Below are 15,051 nucleotides of genomic sequence, written 5' to 3' on the forward strand. Positions count from 1 at the left end.
TCAGCCTAGTGGATCTCGATTACCATTCTTAAAAATATGAAATAGTATTGGATAGAATGGAGAATACATCAGAATGTGTTTAGTTTCAAGAAACCTTTGTTTCAGTTTTATGTACGTATTTTGTGTGTACAGGATCTCAATGAAAAATGAATTTCTTATTCTGGGTTGCAAAAGTTCTGACAATCATTCCTCTGAGCCATACTTTTGATCGCTGATATACTGAATATTGCCTACAGGTACACATGTCTAAACAAAGCATTAATTACAGAAAATCTTGATTTAGCAATGAGATAGAAGTGTATTGAAATATGTGTAGCGAGTAAAATGGTAAAATGTGAAGTGAGATATGTAATCTCCATAATAAACACAAAATATGGGGATGGTGACTTTCTTCCTCAATCCTGAACAGACTAAGAGTAGCCAAATTTGAATTTGGGATTAATAGAATACCTTACTGGTTTGGTAACTGTCTTCCTTTAAATTTTGGTTTGACTACGAAGCCATCAAATTTCAACTTGGGATTACATCTTAATTCTTAAAAATCTTGGCTTCTTTCAAAAGTGAAAGTATGGGTGAGGCTGACTGGCTCAGTCAGTGGAGCGTGAGACTCTTGATCTCAGGGTGGTGAGTTCAAGGGATTACTTTTTTTTTTTTAAGTGAAAGTATGTATTTAAGCCCAATTTGTATGGATTATAGAAAAATGTCACTCAGAATCTCCTTAAAGGATTTTTTTTTTTTTTTTTTTTGAGCAGGGAGGAGGGACAGAAGGAGAGGGAGAGAGAATCTTAAGGAGGCTTCATGCCTGGTGCAAGCCCAACAAATGAGACCCTGAGATCAAGACCTGAGCCGAAATCAAGGGTCCGATGCTTAACCAACTGAGCCACCCAGGTGCCCCTCCTTAAAGGATTTTTTTTTTTTAAAGATTTTATTTATTTATTTGAGACAGAGAATGAGATAGAGAGAGCACGAGAGGGGGGAGGGTCAGAGGGAGAAGCAGACCCCCCGCCGAGCAGGGAGCCCGATGTGGGACTCGATCCCGGGACTCCAGGATCATGACCTGAGCCGAAGGCAGTCGCTTAACCAACTGAGCCACCCAGGCGCCCCTCCTTAAAGGATTTTAATAAAATAATTGAGTAATACCTATTTAACCATCCCTGTAGATTAAGTTGTTTGAGTGACACCTAATGTTTAATCTCAGCAGATATCCATTAAGATGTTTCAAAAGATGAATTCAAATTATACCTGGGATCGAGAATGTTTTTGATAAAACATCAATTTCTTTTTGTTAGTCTGTTACTCTAAATTGTTGGTTTATTTAAAGCTTCTTCCACAAAGCTTTGTGGTTTTTCAAGTTTTGTCTAAGCCTGACTTGGATATGTTTGCTTGAAATTCTCAGCTGTACAGAGTCAACTTGTCAAATAACTTTTGTACAGTGTACATATTTGGAAAGCTGTTTTCACACAGGAGGCTGGAAACTTGAGCAGCACTCACTACCATGCTTTTAAAAGGCAAAATATGCCCGAGTCAGTGCTATGCATTGTACCTCCTAAGTACAAGGCCTGGGGCTAGATATTGTGAAGAATAAAAATTCTCTGTGGCTGGGTTATGGGTATTCAAGTGGCTTACATCTAATAGGACACATATGCAGAAATACACAGTGCAGAGCAGTATTTGGGAAGGACCGTGTGTGGTACAGAGTGCTAACAAGCAGTACATAACGCCTGGGTCTTTGGAATGGAGACCTCATGGAGGCATACTGGAATGGCTTTGGAGCCAGGCCTTGACTAATTGGTAGGTATCCTGTAAGAATAATTTTAGGACATTCACACCTTGGAAAAACTTAGTGTTAGAGTAAGAGTTAGTGTCAGAAAGTACCTTTTGAGAATTAAATTATGCCATCATCACAAGACGGTAAGAGGCAAAATGTCTTGAGGCCCAAAAGAGTTCTCAACTGAAGAAGGTGGACCATATAGGAAATGGTATTTGGTGTGGATCCAGCAATTCCCAGGAAAAGAGAGAAGTACTTCCAGGAATTTGAACTTCTTGGTCGTTAGACATGTGTCCTCTGCTGTAGGTGGAGTTTCTTCATTGAGGTGTACCACAGCTGGAGTGAAGTACTCTTTCAGTACTTTCTCTGCATTGTCCATAGAGCATAATGATGAAGAGTATGGCCTCAGAATCATAGCTGGTCCATATTCATTTAGAAATGGAAGTAAGGGGGCACCTGGGTGGCTCAGTTGGTGAAGTGTCTGCCTTTGGCTCAGGTCATGAGCCCAGGATCCTGGGATCGAGCCCCACATCGAGCTCCTTGCTCAGCAGGGAGTCTGCTTCTCTCTCTCCCTCTGCCTCTCCCTCTGCTTGTGCTCTCTCTCCCTCTCAAATAAATAAATAAAACCCTAAAAATAAAAATAAAAGACATAGAAGTAAGTTTAGAAACTTACTAGCTGAATGACTCTTGGTGAGATAGGAAACTTGTTTTCTTCGTTAGCATAATGGGACTAAAAATTACCTATCAGCCTAGGATAATTATGAAAATTCAATAAGAGCTTTGGTCTGTGAAGTCTTAACACAGGACCTGGTACATGACAGTCAACAAAGCTGCAGAATGCGATTTGTGATTTTATACTCACCAAGAAGCCTTAATCATTAATTTCTAGATATCTTAATCATCTGAAACAGGATGCACAAAACAGATGCTTAACCATTCTAGTAATCAAATGAGATATCCCCATCATAAATTAAATTTCAGCATTTTCAAACGATACTGGTTAGCATTAGTTTATCATCAAGAACCTAACATTTCTGGGAAGTCTGGAAATGCTCAGTTTCTGAGATTGCAGTTTAGGCTCTGGACCCACTTAAATAAACCTATTAATGTTTAATGCCAACTGGTGAGGTTTCTTAGGAAGTAATGGTGGCTGACATTTACTGAACATTCATTGTAGGCCAAGCACTCTGCCGAGTGCGTTACCTGCCACGTTGTCTGAGCCTCACAAATGATCTTCAAGGTGGGTACAATAGTTCTCCATTTACAAATGAGAAAATTGAAGCTTGGAGATGCTAGGCAGCTTGCCCTAGGGCTGCACACAGTTTGTTAGATGGCAGCACCAGAATCCGAGCCTCGGTCAGCCGGGGTTCTCAGCCTCTGCTGTACTGCCCAAGATTCAAAGGAGAGGGGCCTGGTTTCAGATCCAGTTCCACTTCCTTCCAGGAAGATGAGCTTAAACAAGTTATGTTTGCCTCTCCAAGCCTGAGATTGTTCACCTGAAACACAGTGTGGGTAACTCCCATGTAGGGCTTGCTTGGAGGATTATATATAAAATAAGTGAAGTGCCCATCACAGTTCCTAATACGTGATGGAGACTCAACAGGAGATAAGTGTAATTGTTTGGGGCTCTCTGCTTCCTACCTCCTCCTTGGCATGTGACCTGTGTGTCTCTCAGGTACACTGAAACCTTTGTGCTTTCAGATACATGTCAGAATATACCTTGATTAGGGTCGTCTGGGTGGCTCAGTCGTTAAGCGTCTGACTTCAGCTCAGGTCATGATCCCAGGGTCCTGGGATCAAGCCCCACGTCGAGCCCCGTGGGGGAGTCTACTTCTCCCTCTCCCTTTGCCCCTCCCCCTGCTCATGCACTCTGTCTCTCTCAAATAAATAAAATCTTAAAAAAATACATAACTTGATTATTTAGAAGACCGCCGAGGCTGTTCCTAGTTTTAAGGACTGACATTTTCCCTGCATCGCTGCCTGAATTTCTTTTCACTCCTGTGATCAAGTATACGTACCATGTGCCATTTTTACTGGTTTTCACTCTAGGATGCGGTGGCATTAGTGACACCAGGGCTCTGCGTACCCATCACCACTGCGTTTCCAAACCTTTTCCGTCACCCTGAGCAAAACTATGCAACCATCATGCAGAACTCCCTTGTCTCTCCTGCCCACTGCCCCTCTAGTCTGTTTTCTGTCTCCACGAATCTGCCCATTGTAGAAATTTCATGCAAGTGGAATCGTACAGGCTAACTTCACTTAGTATAATGCTATCAAGGTTCATCCATATTTTCTTTTTCTTTTTTTTAAGATTTTATTTATTTATTTGACAGAGAGAGAGGCAGCGAGAGAGGGAACACAAGCAGGGGGAGTGGGAGAAGAAGAAGCAGGCTTCCCGCGGAGCAGGGAGCCTGATGCAGGGCTTGATCCCAGGACTCCAGGATCATGACCTGAGCCAAAGGCAGATGCTTAACTGACTGAGCCACCGAGGTGCCCCTCTTTTTCTTTTTTTTAGCAAAGTTTATTGAGCGATAGCAAAGTGATAGTACAAAGCTCCTAAGGAGGGAGGGGACCCAAGAGGGTTGCCCAAGGTGCATCCATATTTTTCCATGTATCAGAACTTCATTCCTTCCTATGGCTAGGTAATATTCCCTGGCATGAATATACTGCACCTTGTTTAACTACTCATCCGTCAGTGGACATTTGGGTAGTTTCCACCATATTAGCTACATGCACTTTATTTATTTACTTGATTATTGATTTATTGAAGTTTAGTTGATGTAAAATGTTACATTATCTTCAGGTATACAACATAAGGGTCTACAGTTCTATATATTATTGCTGGGCTCACCATGGTAAGTATAATTACCATCTGTCACCACAAGGTTATTACAGTATTATTCACTATATTCCCTATGCTGCATTTTTCATCCCTGTCACTTATTTATAACTGAAAGTTTGCACCTCTTAATCACCTGCACCATTTTCACCCCTACCCCCAAGCCCTCCCTTTGGCAACCAACAATTTGTTCTCTGTATTTATGATTCTGTTTTTTTGTTGTTGTTGGTTGGTTGGTTGGTTGGTTGGTTGGTTTGGTTTGTAGACTCCACATATAAGTCAATTCATATCATATTGGTCTTAATCGGATTCATCGTACTTAGCATAATATCCTCTAGGTCCATCCATGTTGTCGCAGATGGCAAGATTTCATTCTTTTTTGTGGCCGAGTATTATTACATTGTGTATATATACCACATATTCTTTATCCATTCATCGATCAATGGATATACTTAGGTTGCTTCCATACTTGGCTATTGTAAACAATGCTGTGATATTGGCAGTGTATATCTTTTCAAATTAGTGTTTTTGTTTTCTTTGGGTAAATACCTAGGAGTGGAATTGCTACATCATCTGGTATTTCTATTTTTAATGTCTTGAGGAACCTCCATACTGTTTTCCAGACTGGCTGCACCAGTTTGCATTCCTACCAACAGTGCACAAGGGTTCCCCTTTTCTCCACATTCTTGCCAACACTTGTTATATCTTGTCTTTCTGATCCTAGCCATTCTGACTGGTGTGAAGTGATACCTCATTGTGGTTTTGATTTGCATTTCCCTCTTGATGAGTGATACTGAGCATCCTTTCATGTTTTGTTGGCCATCTGTGTGTTTTTTGTTTTTTGTTTAGTTTTGTTTTTGGCAGAATGTCTATTCAGGTACTCTGCCCATTTTTAAATCAGATTATTTGGCTTTTTGGTCTTGAGTTGTGTAAGTTCTTTATATATTTTGGATACTAATCCCTTATTGGATATGGCGTTTGCAGATATCCTCTCCCATTCTGTAGGTTGCCATGTTATTTTGTTGGTTTCCTTCACTTGCAAAAGCTTTTTATTTTGATGTAGTTCCAACAGTTTATTTTGCTTTTGTTTCCCTCGTTTGTGGAGATATATCTAGAAAGGTGATGCTAAGGCCAATGTCCAAGAGTTATACTGGCTATGTTTTCTTCTAGGAGTTTTATGCCTTCAGGTCTCACATTTAGGTCTTTTTAATCCATTTAGAGTTTATTTTTGTGTATATTTGGTGTGAGAAAGTTGTGCAGTTTTCCTTCTTTAACATGTGACTGTTCAGTTTTCCCCACTGTTTATTGAAGAGCTTGCCTTTTCCCCATTGTATATTCTTTTTTTTTTTTAAGATTTTATTTATTTATTTGAGAGAGAGAATGAGATAGAGAGAGCATGAGAGGGGGGAGGGTCAGAGGGAGAAGCAGACTCCCTGCTGAGCAGGGAGCCCGATGCGGGACTCGATCCTGGGACTCCAGGATCATGACCTGAGCCGAAGGCAGTCGCTTAACCAACTGAGCCACCCAGGCGCCCCCCATTGTATATTCTTGCCTCCTTTGTCATAGATGAATTGACCATATCATTGTGGGTTTATTTCTGGGCTCCCTATTCTGTTCTATTGATCTTTGTTTTAGCCACATACATTTTATAAGTCATTCGAGCTTGGGTTCTTTCATGATCGTAATCTCAAAGACAGTTCATTAAAATCATAACTGTTTTTAAATTAAAAATGATACTCTAGAATTTATTTTAGGGCTAAACCTAAGTTAATATAGATATGTGGTATAAGGAAAATGATACCATCCAGATTTAGATATTTTTATGTTTGCCAACCAGTACTTGTATTCTGAATCAAATAAAATATTCCAGTTGCAAAATATGTTGAAAACATATGATACAATCAGTGCAGGGCTAATGTCTTATTTTGTACTTCATTTTCATGTTTTAAAAGAATTGTACTTTATTTACATGTTTCTAAACACCAAATAAGCATTTATATTAAAGAATTTAGAAAGTCACTAAAATTTTTCTTAGATTACTGGAATATTGTATTTGATTCAAACCCAAAATAATGATTGGCAAGCAAAAAATTTCAGAGTCTTGCTGGCATCATTTTCCTTAAAATGTAATATACTTTTGGATGATAAGGGGGTACAAAACATGTCTGGTAAAAGGCTTAGAATCTATTTTCTATATCTTTACAATGTTAGAAGGATCCTTGGATCAGATTTAGATTTTCTAAGTCTAAAGTAGGCTAGAGTTAATAATGTCCCTCTTTTTTTTCTTTTAATTGTATAAAAGGAATTTGCTGACAATTCTAACGTACTTTCCAGGGCGTATTTTTAAGAAGTAAGTGATGTAATGAGAATAGAGTATTACCATATACTATCTGAATTTTCCACATACCTTTTTTTCCATTTATTTTTAAAATATCTGTAAATATGTTTGCAAATATTTCTGCTGTTCAGCCAAAGGACTTACTTGTCTGGTACGCGTCCAGCGATAATGAGCGATTGATTTTAGCAGTAATTTCTTTCATTAAGGTCGTGGTCCCATGGTACACAGTAAAATAACTTAGAGAACTTAAAAAAACATATGAGTCCCAGGGCTCCATGCTGGACAAGCTCTCCAGGTAAGAAACACACAGCCAGGGTTGAGAACCGTTATATTCAAGCCAGACCCCAGTGAGGTTGGGTGGGGTTGTGAGTGGGGAAGAAGTAGAAGGAATGAACCTCTGTCATTTCCGTCCTTTCCCTACTTATAGTAAGACAACCCAAGAGAAAAGGAAATTCAAAGATCGTTGCAAATCCAGAGGTAAAGTAGCTTTTTTCTTTTTGTCTTTGTAGACATGGACGGACTTGATTGAAACTTAAATGGTTCCACAAAAGATGCTCTGATGGATGACAGCGGAACTCCTACAGATAATCTGCAGATAGAGTCACAAGATGGGTGTCATCCCGGTGACAGCGTGGGAAGCATAGGGACACGCTTGCCTTCTGCCTCGGATGAAAATGAAAATCAGCTGGATGGGGATGGGTACGAGTGTCTGAGCAGTGGTGCCGGCGCCATGGGCCAGCCTGATGTGCTTGCCCAGGACAGTCTCAACAATAATGAAAACTGCCCACCCAGCAGTGAGGTGGCCGTGTGCGAGAGCTCGGAAAACACTTCTTGTGAAAGCCCCAAGGATGGGCAGGCCCTCATGGGAAAGGACAAAAAAATACCTGGAAAAAGAAGCCCGAGAGCCAAAAGAGGCACAACTAAGAAGATACCACAAGGTATTTTTAAAAATTATTTTTTATACTCTTCTTTACCTGAAAATAAACTATCTTCTCATCCCATACTCTGTACTGTCCTGCATCTTGCTTTACTTCTCTTGTTATACTCTGCAGCTACTTCTCCAGCAGCACATGGAGATCCAACTGTGTGGCATGTGACGTGCATGACATCTTTCCACAGTGTTTGCTCGCATGGGTGTGCATGATTTATTCAGCCACTTCTTTATGGCGATTCCCAGTAATTTGCTATAATAAATGTGCTGAAATTGAAGTTATTTGTACATGTTTTCACACGAAATCTTTTAAATATATATAGTCTTCCTTCATAAATTAGACCATTTTCTACCAGCATCAGCCCTAAAAATTTCATTCCGTCATCACTGTGGCTTTGATCTCTCATCTGTGAGTTTTTGTGCTGGTATAGTTTTTATTTTATTTTATTTTATTTTTTATTTGAGAAAGAGAGTGAGAGCAGGGGGAAGGGCAGAGGAAGAGGGTGAGAGAGAATCTCAAGCAGACTCCACGCTCAGTGTGGAGCCCAATGCAGGGCTTGATCTCACGACTTTTTTTTGTGTGTGTGAGCGAGAGAGTGAGGTGCTGGTCCAGTTTTAAATTCTTTTTTTTTTTTTTAAAGATTTTATTTATTTATTTGACAGAGAGAGAGAGAGAGCGAGAGCAGGAACACAGCAGGGAGAGTAGGAGAGGGAGAAGCAGGCTTCCTGCCGAGCAGGGAGCCCGATGTGGGACTCGATCCCAGGACCCTGGGATCATGACCTGAGCCGAAGGCAGACACTTAATGACTGAGCCACCCAGGCGCCCGGTCCAGTAAATTCTTTTACAGGATCTTTCCAACTCACTTAGTAAGTGGATAATATGTGTTAACATATATTGATATACATTTTATATCAATGTTGAATAAGACATCTAGCTTTCATTGTCTATATCACTTTGGTTACAAAGTAATTCAGAGTATTTCTTTCTTCTTTTTCTTTTCCTCCCCTCACCCCCCCGGGGTATTTCTCATTTGGTATATAGTTTGGCAGTTAAAGTTTGGAGCTATGGACTTTTTTTTCCTGAATCACACAGGGCACCCTTAGGAAAAGGCAGCCTCTGGTTATTTTCCATCAGGAACATGTGGGACTGGAGAGTTCTGACACGTCCGAGGCTGGGACTCTGTAGTGTAACACCACCTTACCTAAGCCAGCAGTCTTCGCATGAGGCTCAAGAGAACTAAGGGGAGTGTCTCCTCATCTTTTGCTTCTTTGGCTGCTTAGAAATATAGTTGATCTCTCCATATCCTGTTTTTTTACTTATTTTGTTAATTTGGAGTAAAAGATGAAACTTTCCAGTTCATACAGATTTATCCTTCTTTATTCAATAAAGTGATTTGTTAACTTTTTAATGTAGCTCATAATTAGGCTTTCCGTTTAACTGATCCCTTCATCTTTGCTTTTCCTTAGTTTGCTTAAAGAAAATTAAAATTAATTTTGCAGAGATGTGAGAGCCTTTTCTTAAAAGATCTAAGATAAACAGATGATGTATGTAGTGCTATTTGTATATAAATTGATTTATCTAATGACTGTAATTCAAGAGCAATTTGTGCCTCTCTAATATGTTCTTTTGATGTTTTTAGGAACTGAGACCTAGTTGCATATGAAATGGGTCAATCATAGCTCCTTTTATTCCTTCTTTCCATGACCTTATTTCATTTTCCCTAGGTGTGATTATATTATTTAAAGTTATTCGGTATTTATTATCCAGTGAGCAGATATGTGTAGAATTACTGTCCCCTAATGCATTTGAAATATATGATTTATAAAACTCAGGGATAGTCTTTATATAGATTAGCTTTAAAATTCTATTATATATCTTATATATTATATATTATATATCTTAAAATGAGTTTAAAAGTGTAAGAAAACTGAATTAGGAGTTGCAAAACCTACATTCAAATCTTACTTCTGGTTTTGGTCACTTGGTGAGACTTAACCATTCTGTACTTTAGTTTTCTCAACTGTATAATGATGATGTTCATCCAAATATATCTATAAAATTCCTTTCTGAGCTATGAATTCCTTAGATTCCTGAACAGAGATGGTATGGTCTAAACTTGGTTAGAGTTTGGTGATTCACCTCTGTATCTATATAGTTTTTGTTTTTTTTTTAATGTAAGAGGTACATTTTTATTTGTACTTTGAGTTTTGTTGTTAAATTAAAAGAACAGAAGTGTGGGTGGGCAGAAGAATTTTAAGCTGGGTGGAAGGAGTCCCAGGAGGACAGAATTACTTCTTTCTAGACCTGGAAGGACCTGGAATGGGAAGCTTTAGGATGGCCTGGGAGCTCTTCTCACTGTTCCCTGAGAGTTCGCTGAAGCCTATCCTCTCTCAGTACACACCCCATCACCAGGTCCAAGTGATCGAATCTCCCTGAGATCTCTCTGATTAGTCTGTTTCTCTCCATCTCCAGTGCCACAGTTCAACATCATCATCTTTAGCTGGAGTAAAGCTGCCTAAAGATGTCTCTGTCCTGTCGCTCCCAAATTCATTCACTAGGTCAGAACAATCAATGCAGAGAGTCCATGCATACGTGTCTAGACATGGGCATGGTAGTTCTTCCATTACTGTGAAATTCTAAGATCCTAAGTAAATGAAGTTTCAAAATTTTATAGATGGGTACTTTTCTAATAACAGAATAGCCTTTCAAATGCAAAATGATATATAAAACATGATATTCAATTCCAGACCAGAAATAAAATTTTTTTTATAGATAGGTGCTCTCGCAACACTTTTTAAAAGAAATATATTAAGGTGAATTTATTTACTCTTATGCCTCTTTATGTACTTTAATTTGTAATAATTTTTTCTTTCTTTCTTTTTTTTTTTTTTGTAATAATTTTTTGTATATCTAAAAGCTAGTGCCGGAAAAAGAGGTAGAGCAATATTAGGAGACATGTCATTATTTACAAGTTTAACCTTAAACTCAGCCTCACAAAAGTCCAGTTGTCATTATATTATGAGACTTTGTTTCCTTTAGAGAGTTGAATCCCTGTAATGTGGTCAACTAAGCAGGTTTCAAGCTGTAATTACATCAAGTTTTTACTATAGTTGAGTCTAGCATAACTTTAATACCCTAAAAAGGAATGAAAATTAGCTGATATGTTTTTAACAGCTTGGGGCGCCTGGGTGGCTCAGTCAGTTAAGCATCTGATCCTTGACTTCGGCTCAGGTCATGATCTCAGGGTCTTGAGATCGAGCCCTGTGTTGGGCTCCCCACTGGGCATGGAGCCTGCTGGAGATTCTCCCTCACCATCTCCCTCAGCCCTTCTTTCCCCCGCCAAATTTTTTAACAGCTTTATTGAGATATTCACATACCATACGCTTCACCTACTTAATGTGTACAAATCACTGATTTTTAGTGTATTCCCAAAGCTGACAACCATAACCACCGTCAATTTTCATCATTCATCACACAAAGAAACCCATACCTATTAGCGAAGCCACGTCCCATTTATCCCAGCCCTAGGCAACCACTAATCTACTTTCTTTCTTTATAAATTTGTCTCCTCAGGACATTTCATATAAATGGAATTGTACAATATATGGTCTTTTATGACCGGCTCCTTCACTTAGTGTAATGTTTTTAAAATTCATCCACGTTGCACCCGCACATATCAATACTTTTTTTCTTTTTATTATGCATTAGTATTCCACTGCAATGAATATACCACATTTCATATCTATTTGTCCGCTGATGGACATTTGGACTGTTTCTACTTTTTGGCTATGCTGAATAATGCTCCTATGAACATTAGCAAAAAAGTTTTCATGTGGACATATATTTTCCCTTTTTTGGTTATGTATGCCTAGGAGTAGAATTGCTGCATCATAAATAGACACTTTGTTTAACTTCTTGAGGACCTGCTAAACTATCTTCCAAAGTGGCTACACCAGCAATGTATGAGGGTATAATTTTTCCACATCTTCGCCAACACTTGTTAATATCTGATTCTTTGATTTTAGCTATAGTCCTTTTCATTCACATGGAACTTACATGCTATAAAATTCACCTTCATGAAGTATACCTCTTGGTTCTAATATATTCACATAGTTATACAACCATCACTAGTATCTAATTCTAGAACATTTTATCCCCCTCTAAAGAAATCCTGTATCCATTAGCAGTCACTCCCCATTTCTCTGTCCGCTCCCCCACCCCAGCCCCTGGCAACCATTAACCCATAAATTTTGTGTGGTTGTAAAAAGCAAGTTCAGATTAAGTGTTTGATGGTTGCCATAGAACATACTTTATTTACTCAGTCACCCCGTATCTAAGCATTTAACCGAACAGTTCAGCAAATGGCAGGAAGCCAGAGATAGGCAGCACATGGAAATTGAGAAAGGAAGAACTTCCAGATTGATTTGCCACTCGTATTCAATGCCCTGACTTGTTCCTCTGGCAGCCTCCAGCTCGGCGGTGACAAAGAGGGTGTCAAAGCTAGAGGAAAACAAATCTTGGAAATGCATCTGTGGCTGGAGTCAGGCTTGCACAGTGAAAAGAGCAAAGACTTTGGCTCTGCCTGTTCCTACCCATGTGACCTTAGGAAACCAACATATTTCCCTGAGCCTGTTCCCTTATCTGTAGGACAACTGATCCTACCACTTCTGCAAGATTGTCCTTAGAATGAGTGATCCTGTATGTAAAGCACTTTATCAAGTACCCAGCTTCTAAATGGTACCTGTAGTCTTTGGGTGTGTCATGGGATGATTTCTGAGTGGCGTGACCAGGAGCAACATTCAGTGAAATTAAGAAATTGGTTTAATTTGACTTTAAGTCCATCTTACTTCTTTTGTCACTATCTTTCTTATCTCCTGAGATCTTTTTAATACTCTCCTTTCAGCCTTAGCTGTCCCTGCCTTGCTCCCCTAAGGTATATTCTGAAAAACCTATTTCCAGTGCCTCCCTAGCTTAATGTTAGGTATCACGTGCCTGCTGGCGTTTATCAATACTTTAACTGACGTCTGAAGTAATAACTGTGAATAAAACTAACTGATAATGCAAATGCCAGATTTGAAGTTTACCTGTCTGGCTTCCACCATAGTAGAACCTTTAGAGTTGGCCCACAAACCTGAATGCCTAGTGGAGTCGGCTGAGTAATACATGTGCTATAATTTTGGCCAGGATTGAGATACTGGGATTGATGAGGACTTTGCTATGACAGGACTATGCATACCTACCTAAGAGCATTTTAATTAAAAAATGGAAAGTGGGGGCACCTGGGTGGTTCAGTTGGTGAAGCGTCTGCCTTCGGCTCAGGTCATGATCCCAGGGTCCTGGGATCAAGCCCTGCATCAGGCTCCCTGCTCAGCGGAGAGCTTGCTTCTCCCTCTCCCTCTGCCTGCCGCTGTGCCTACTTGTGCTCGCTCTCTCTCTCTCTCAAATAAATAAATAAAATCTTAAAAGAAAAAAATGGAAAGGCCTGGCTAAACCCGTCTAAGAATGATAGATTCTGGTATTGATATTTTGGGGTTGTAGCCCATTCTGTTCATTAGGTAGGTAAATGAGCAATTTAACTCTCTTATAAACTATACAGTAAACTTTGAAGATTCTGAAGTCCTGGTTTACCTTATCTCTGCTCCAGCCCTTTTAAAATAAAATTTCTTTGGAAAGTGACCAGCAGAAACAGTAGCCTCTCTTTTTATTCTTCTCTCAGTAAGGGATTGATCAAAGAAGACAGATCATATCTCCTCTGAAAGGTAGCTGTTTCCTAGGTAACAATAGAATAAAAGAGTTCCAGATTTACATAGATTCAAGTAATTGTAGAATCAGAAGGGGACTTTAAGGTTCTTAGCCAAAATTCGCTTTATTTTAAAAAAGTCCCAATATTAAAATTGTATTAGTTTTTTATTGCTTCCATAACAAATGACCACAACTTTGGTGGCTTAAAACTGACACAAATTTATTACTATACAGTTCTGTAGGTCAGGAATCTGACACAGGTCTTGAGGTGTCAGCATTCTTTTCCCGAGGCTCCAGGGAAAATTCAGCTTCCTTGCCTTTCCAGCTTCTGGAGGCTGCATTTCTCAGCTTGTGGTCACCTTTCCTACATTTTCAAAGCCAACAATTGCATGCCAGGTCCCTCCATGTGTAAAGACCTTTGTGATTACACTGGGCCCACCCAGATAGTTTAGGATAATCTGCCTTTTTTTTTTTAAGGTCAACTAATTAACTAACAACCTTAATCCCATCTGCAGCCTAATTCCCCTTTGTGATGTAATGTATTTATGGGGATTAGAACATGGGGGGGGGGCATTAGTCTATCCACCACAAAAAAATTTGTTTTAAAGATTTATTTTTATTTGAGAGAGAGAGTGCACGCGAGTGGGGGGAGGGCAGAGAGAGGCAGAGAAGCAGACTCCCCAGTGAGCAGGGAGTACAACATGGGGCTTGATCCCTGGATCCTGAGATCAGGACCTAAGCAGAAACCAAGAGTCCAGAGGCTTAACCGACTGAGCCACCCAGGCACCCCCACCACAAAAATATTTTAAGATAGACTAGATGAAGAATTTATATCACAGAAGAATTCTTCCCCTTATAAAAAACATTTTTTACACTTTTGTATAACCATACAGGGTTACTTAGTCAACAGACATTAATCGAGCATTGTATGTATGCCAGGCACGATAATACTGTTGGTGAACCTGCCTTTGAGTTTTGTGCTTGAGTGTGGGAGCCACGTGACTAACAAGCTCAGTCTAGCAGGATGGGAGTCACGGCTGATACTAAGTAAGCACAGGGCTGTGGAAATGCTGTTCTAGAAGGGCTATGGGAACCTTCCTGGAGGAGTTGATGAGATCGGACATCCAGGCTGAGACAGGGACAAATACATGCTAGCTAAGGAAAGGAGATGGGGAGAGAGGGCAAAGGAAGGATGGTAGAGGTAGCACACCACGGACTAAAGCCCAGAGGATTCTGAGAAGGGAACACCCCACATTTCAGCAACTGTTGATATTCAGTTTGTCTGGAGCAGAATAGAAGGGAAGAATGCATCTAGGGGAAATAGTAGAGTACAAGAGTAGAGAGATCAACACGGTCCAGGTTATAAAGCATTATTGTTTTGTAATAACCAGTTTGGACCTTCTGGGCAAGTTTGAACAGGAGTGATGTGATG

At 39.7% G+C, this 15,051-nt stretch overlaps 1 protein-coding gene across 1 annotated transcript in view; it reads left to right on the plus strand.

The window, feature by feature from the left end:
* Window positions 1-7,482: 7,482 nt before the first annotated feature.
* CNST (consortin, connexin sorting protein) overlaps window positions 7,483-15,051 on the plus strand; it is a 70,156-nt gene continuing 62,587 nt past the window's right edge. The window contains exon 1 of the mRNA XM_021689876.2: window positions 7,483-7,883. Within this exon, the coding sequence (XP_021545551.1) occupies window positions 7,505-7,883 (379 nt within the window). The 5' untranslated portion in view covers window positions 7,483-7,504. The remainder of the gene's footprint in view (window positions 7,884-15,051) is intronic.

The sequence above is a fragment of the Neomonachus schauinslandi genome, chromosome 6, assembly GCF_002201575.2.
Source record: "Neomonachus schauinslandi chromosome 6, ASM220157v2, whole genome shotgun sequence".
Lineage (NCBI taxonomy): Eukaryota > Metazoa > Chordata > Mammalia > Carnivora > Phocidae > Neomonachus > Neomonachus schauinslandi.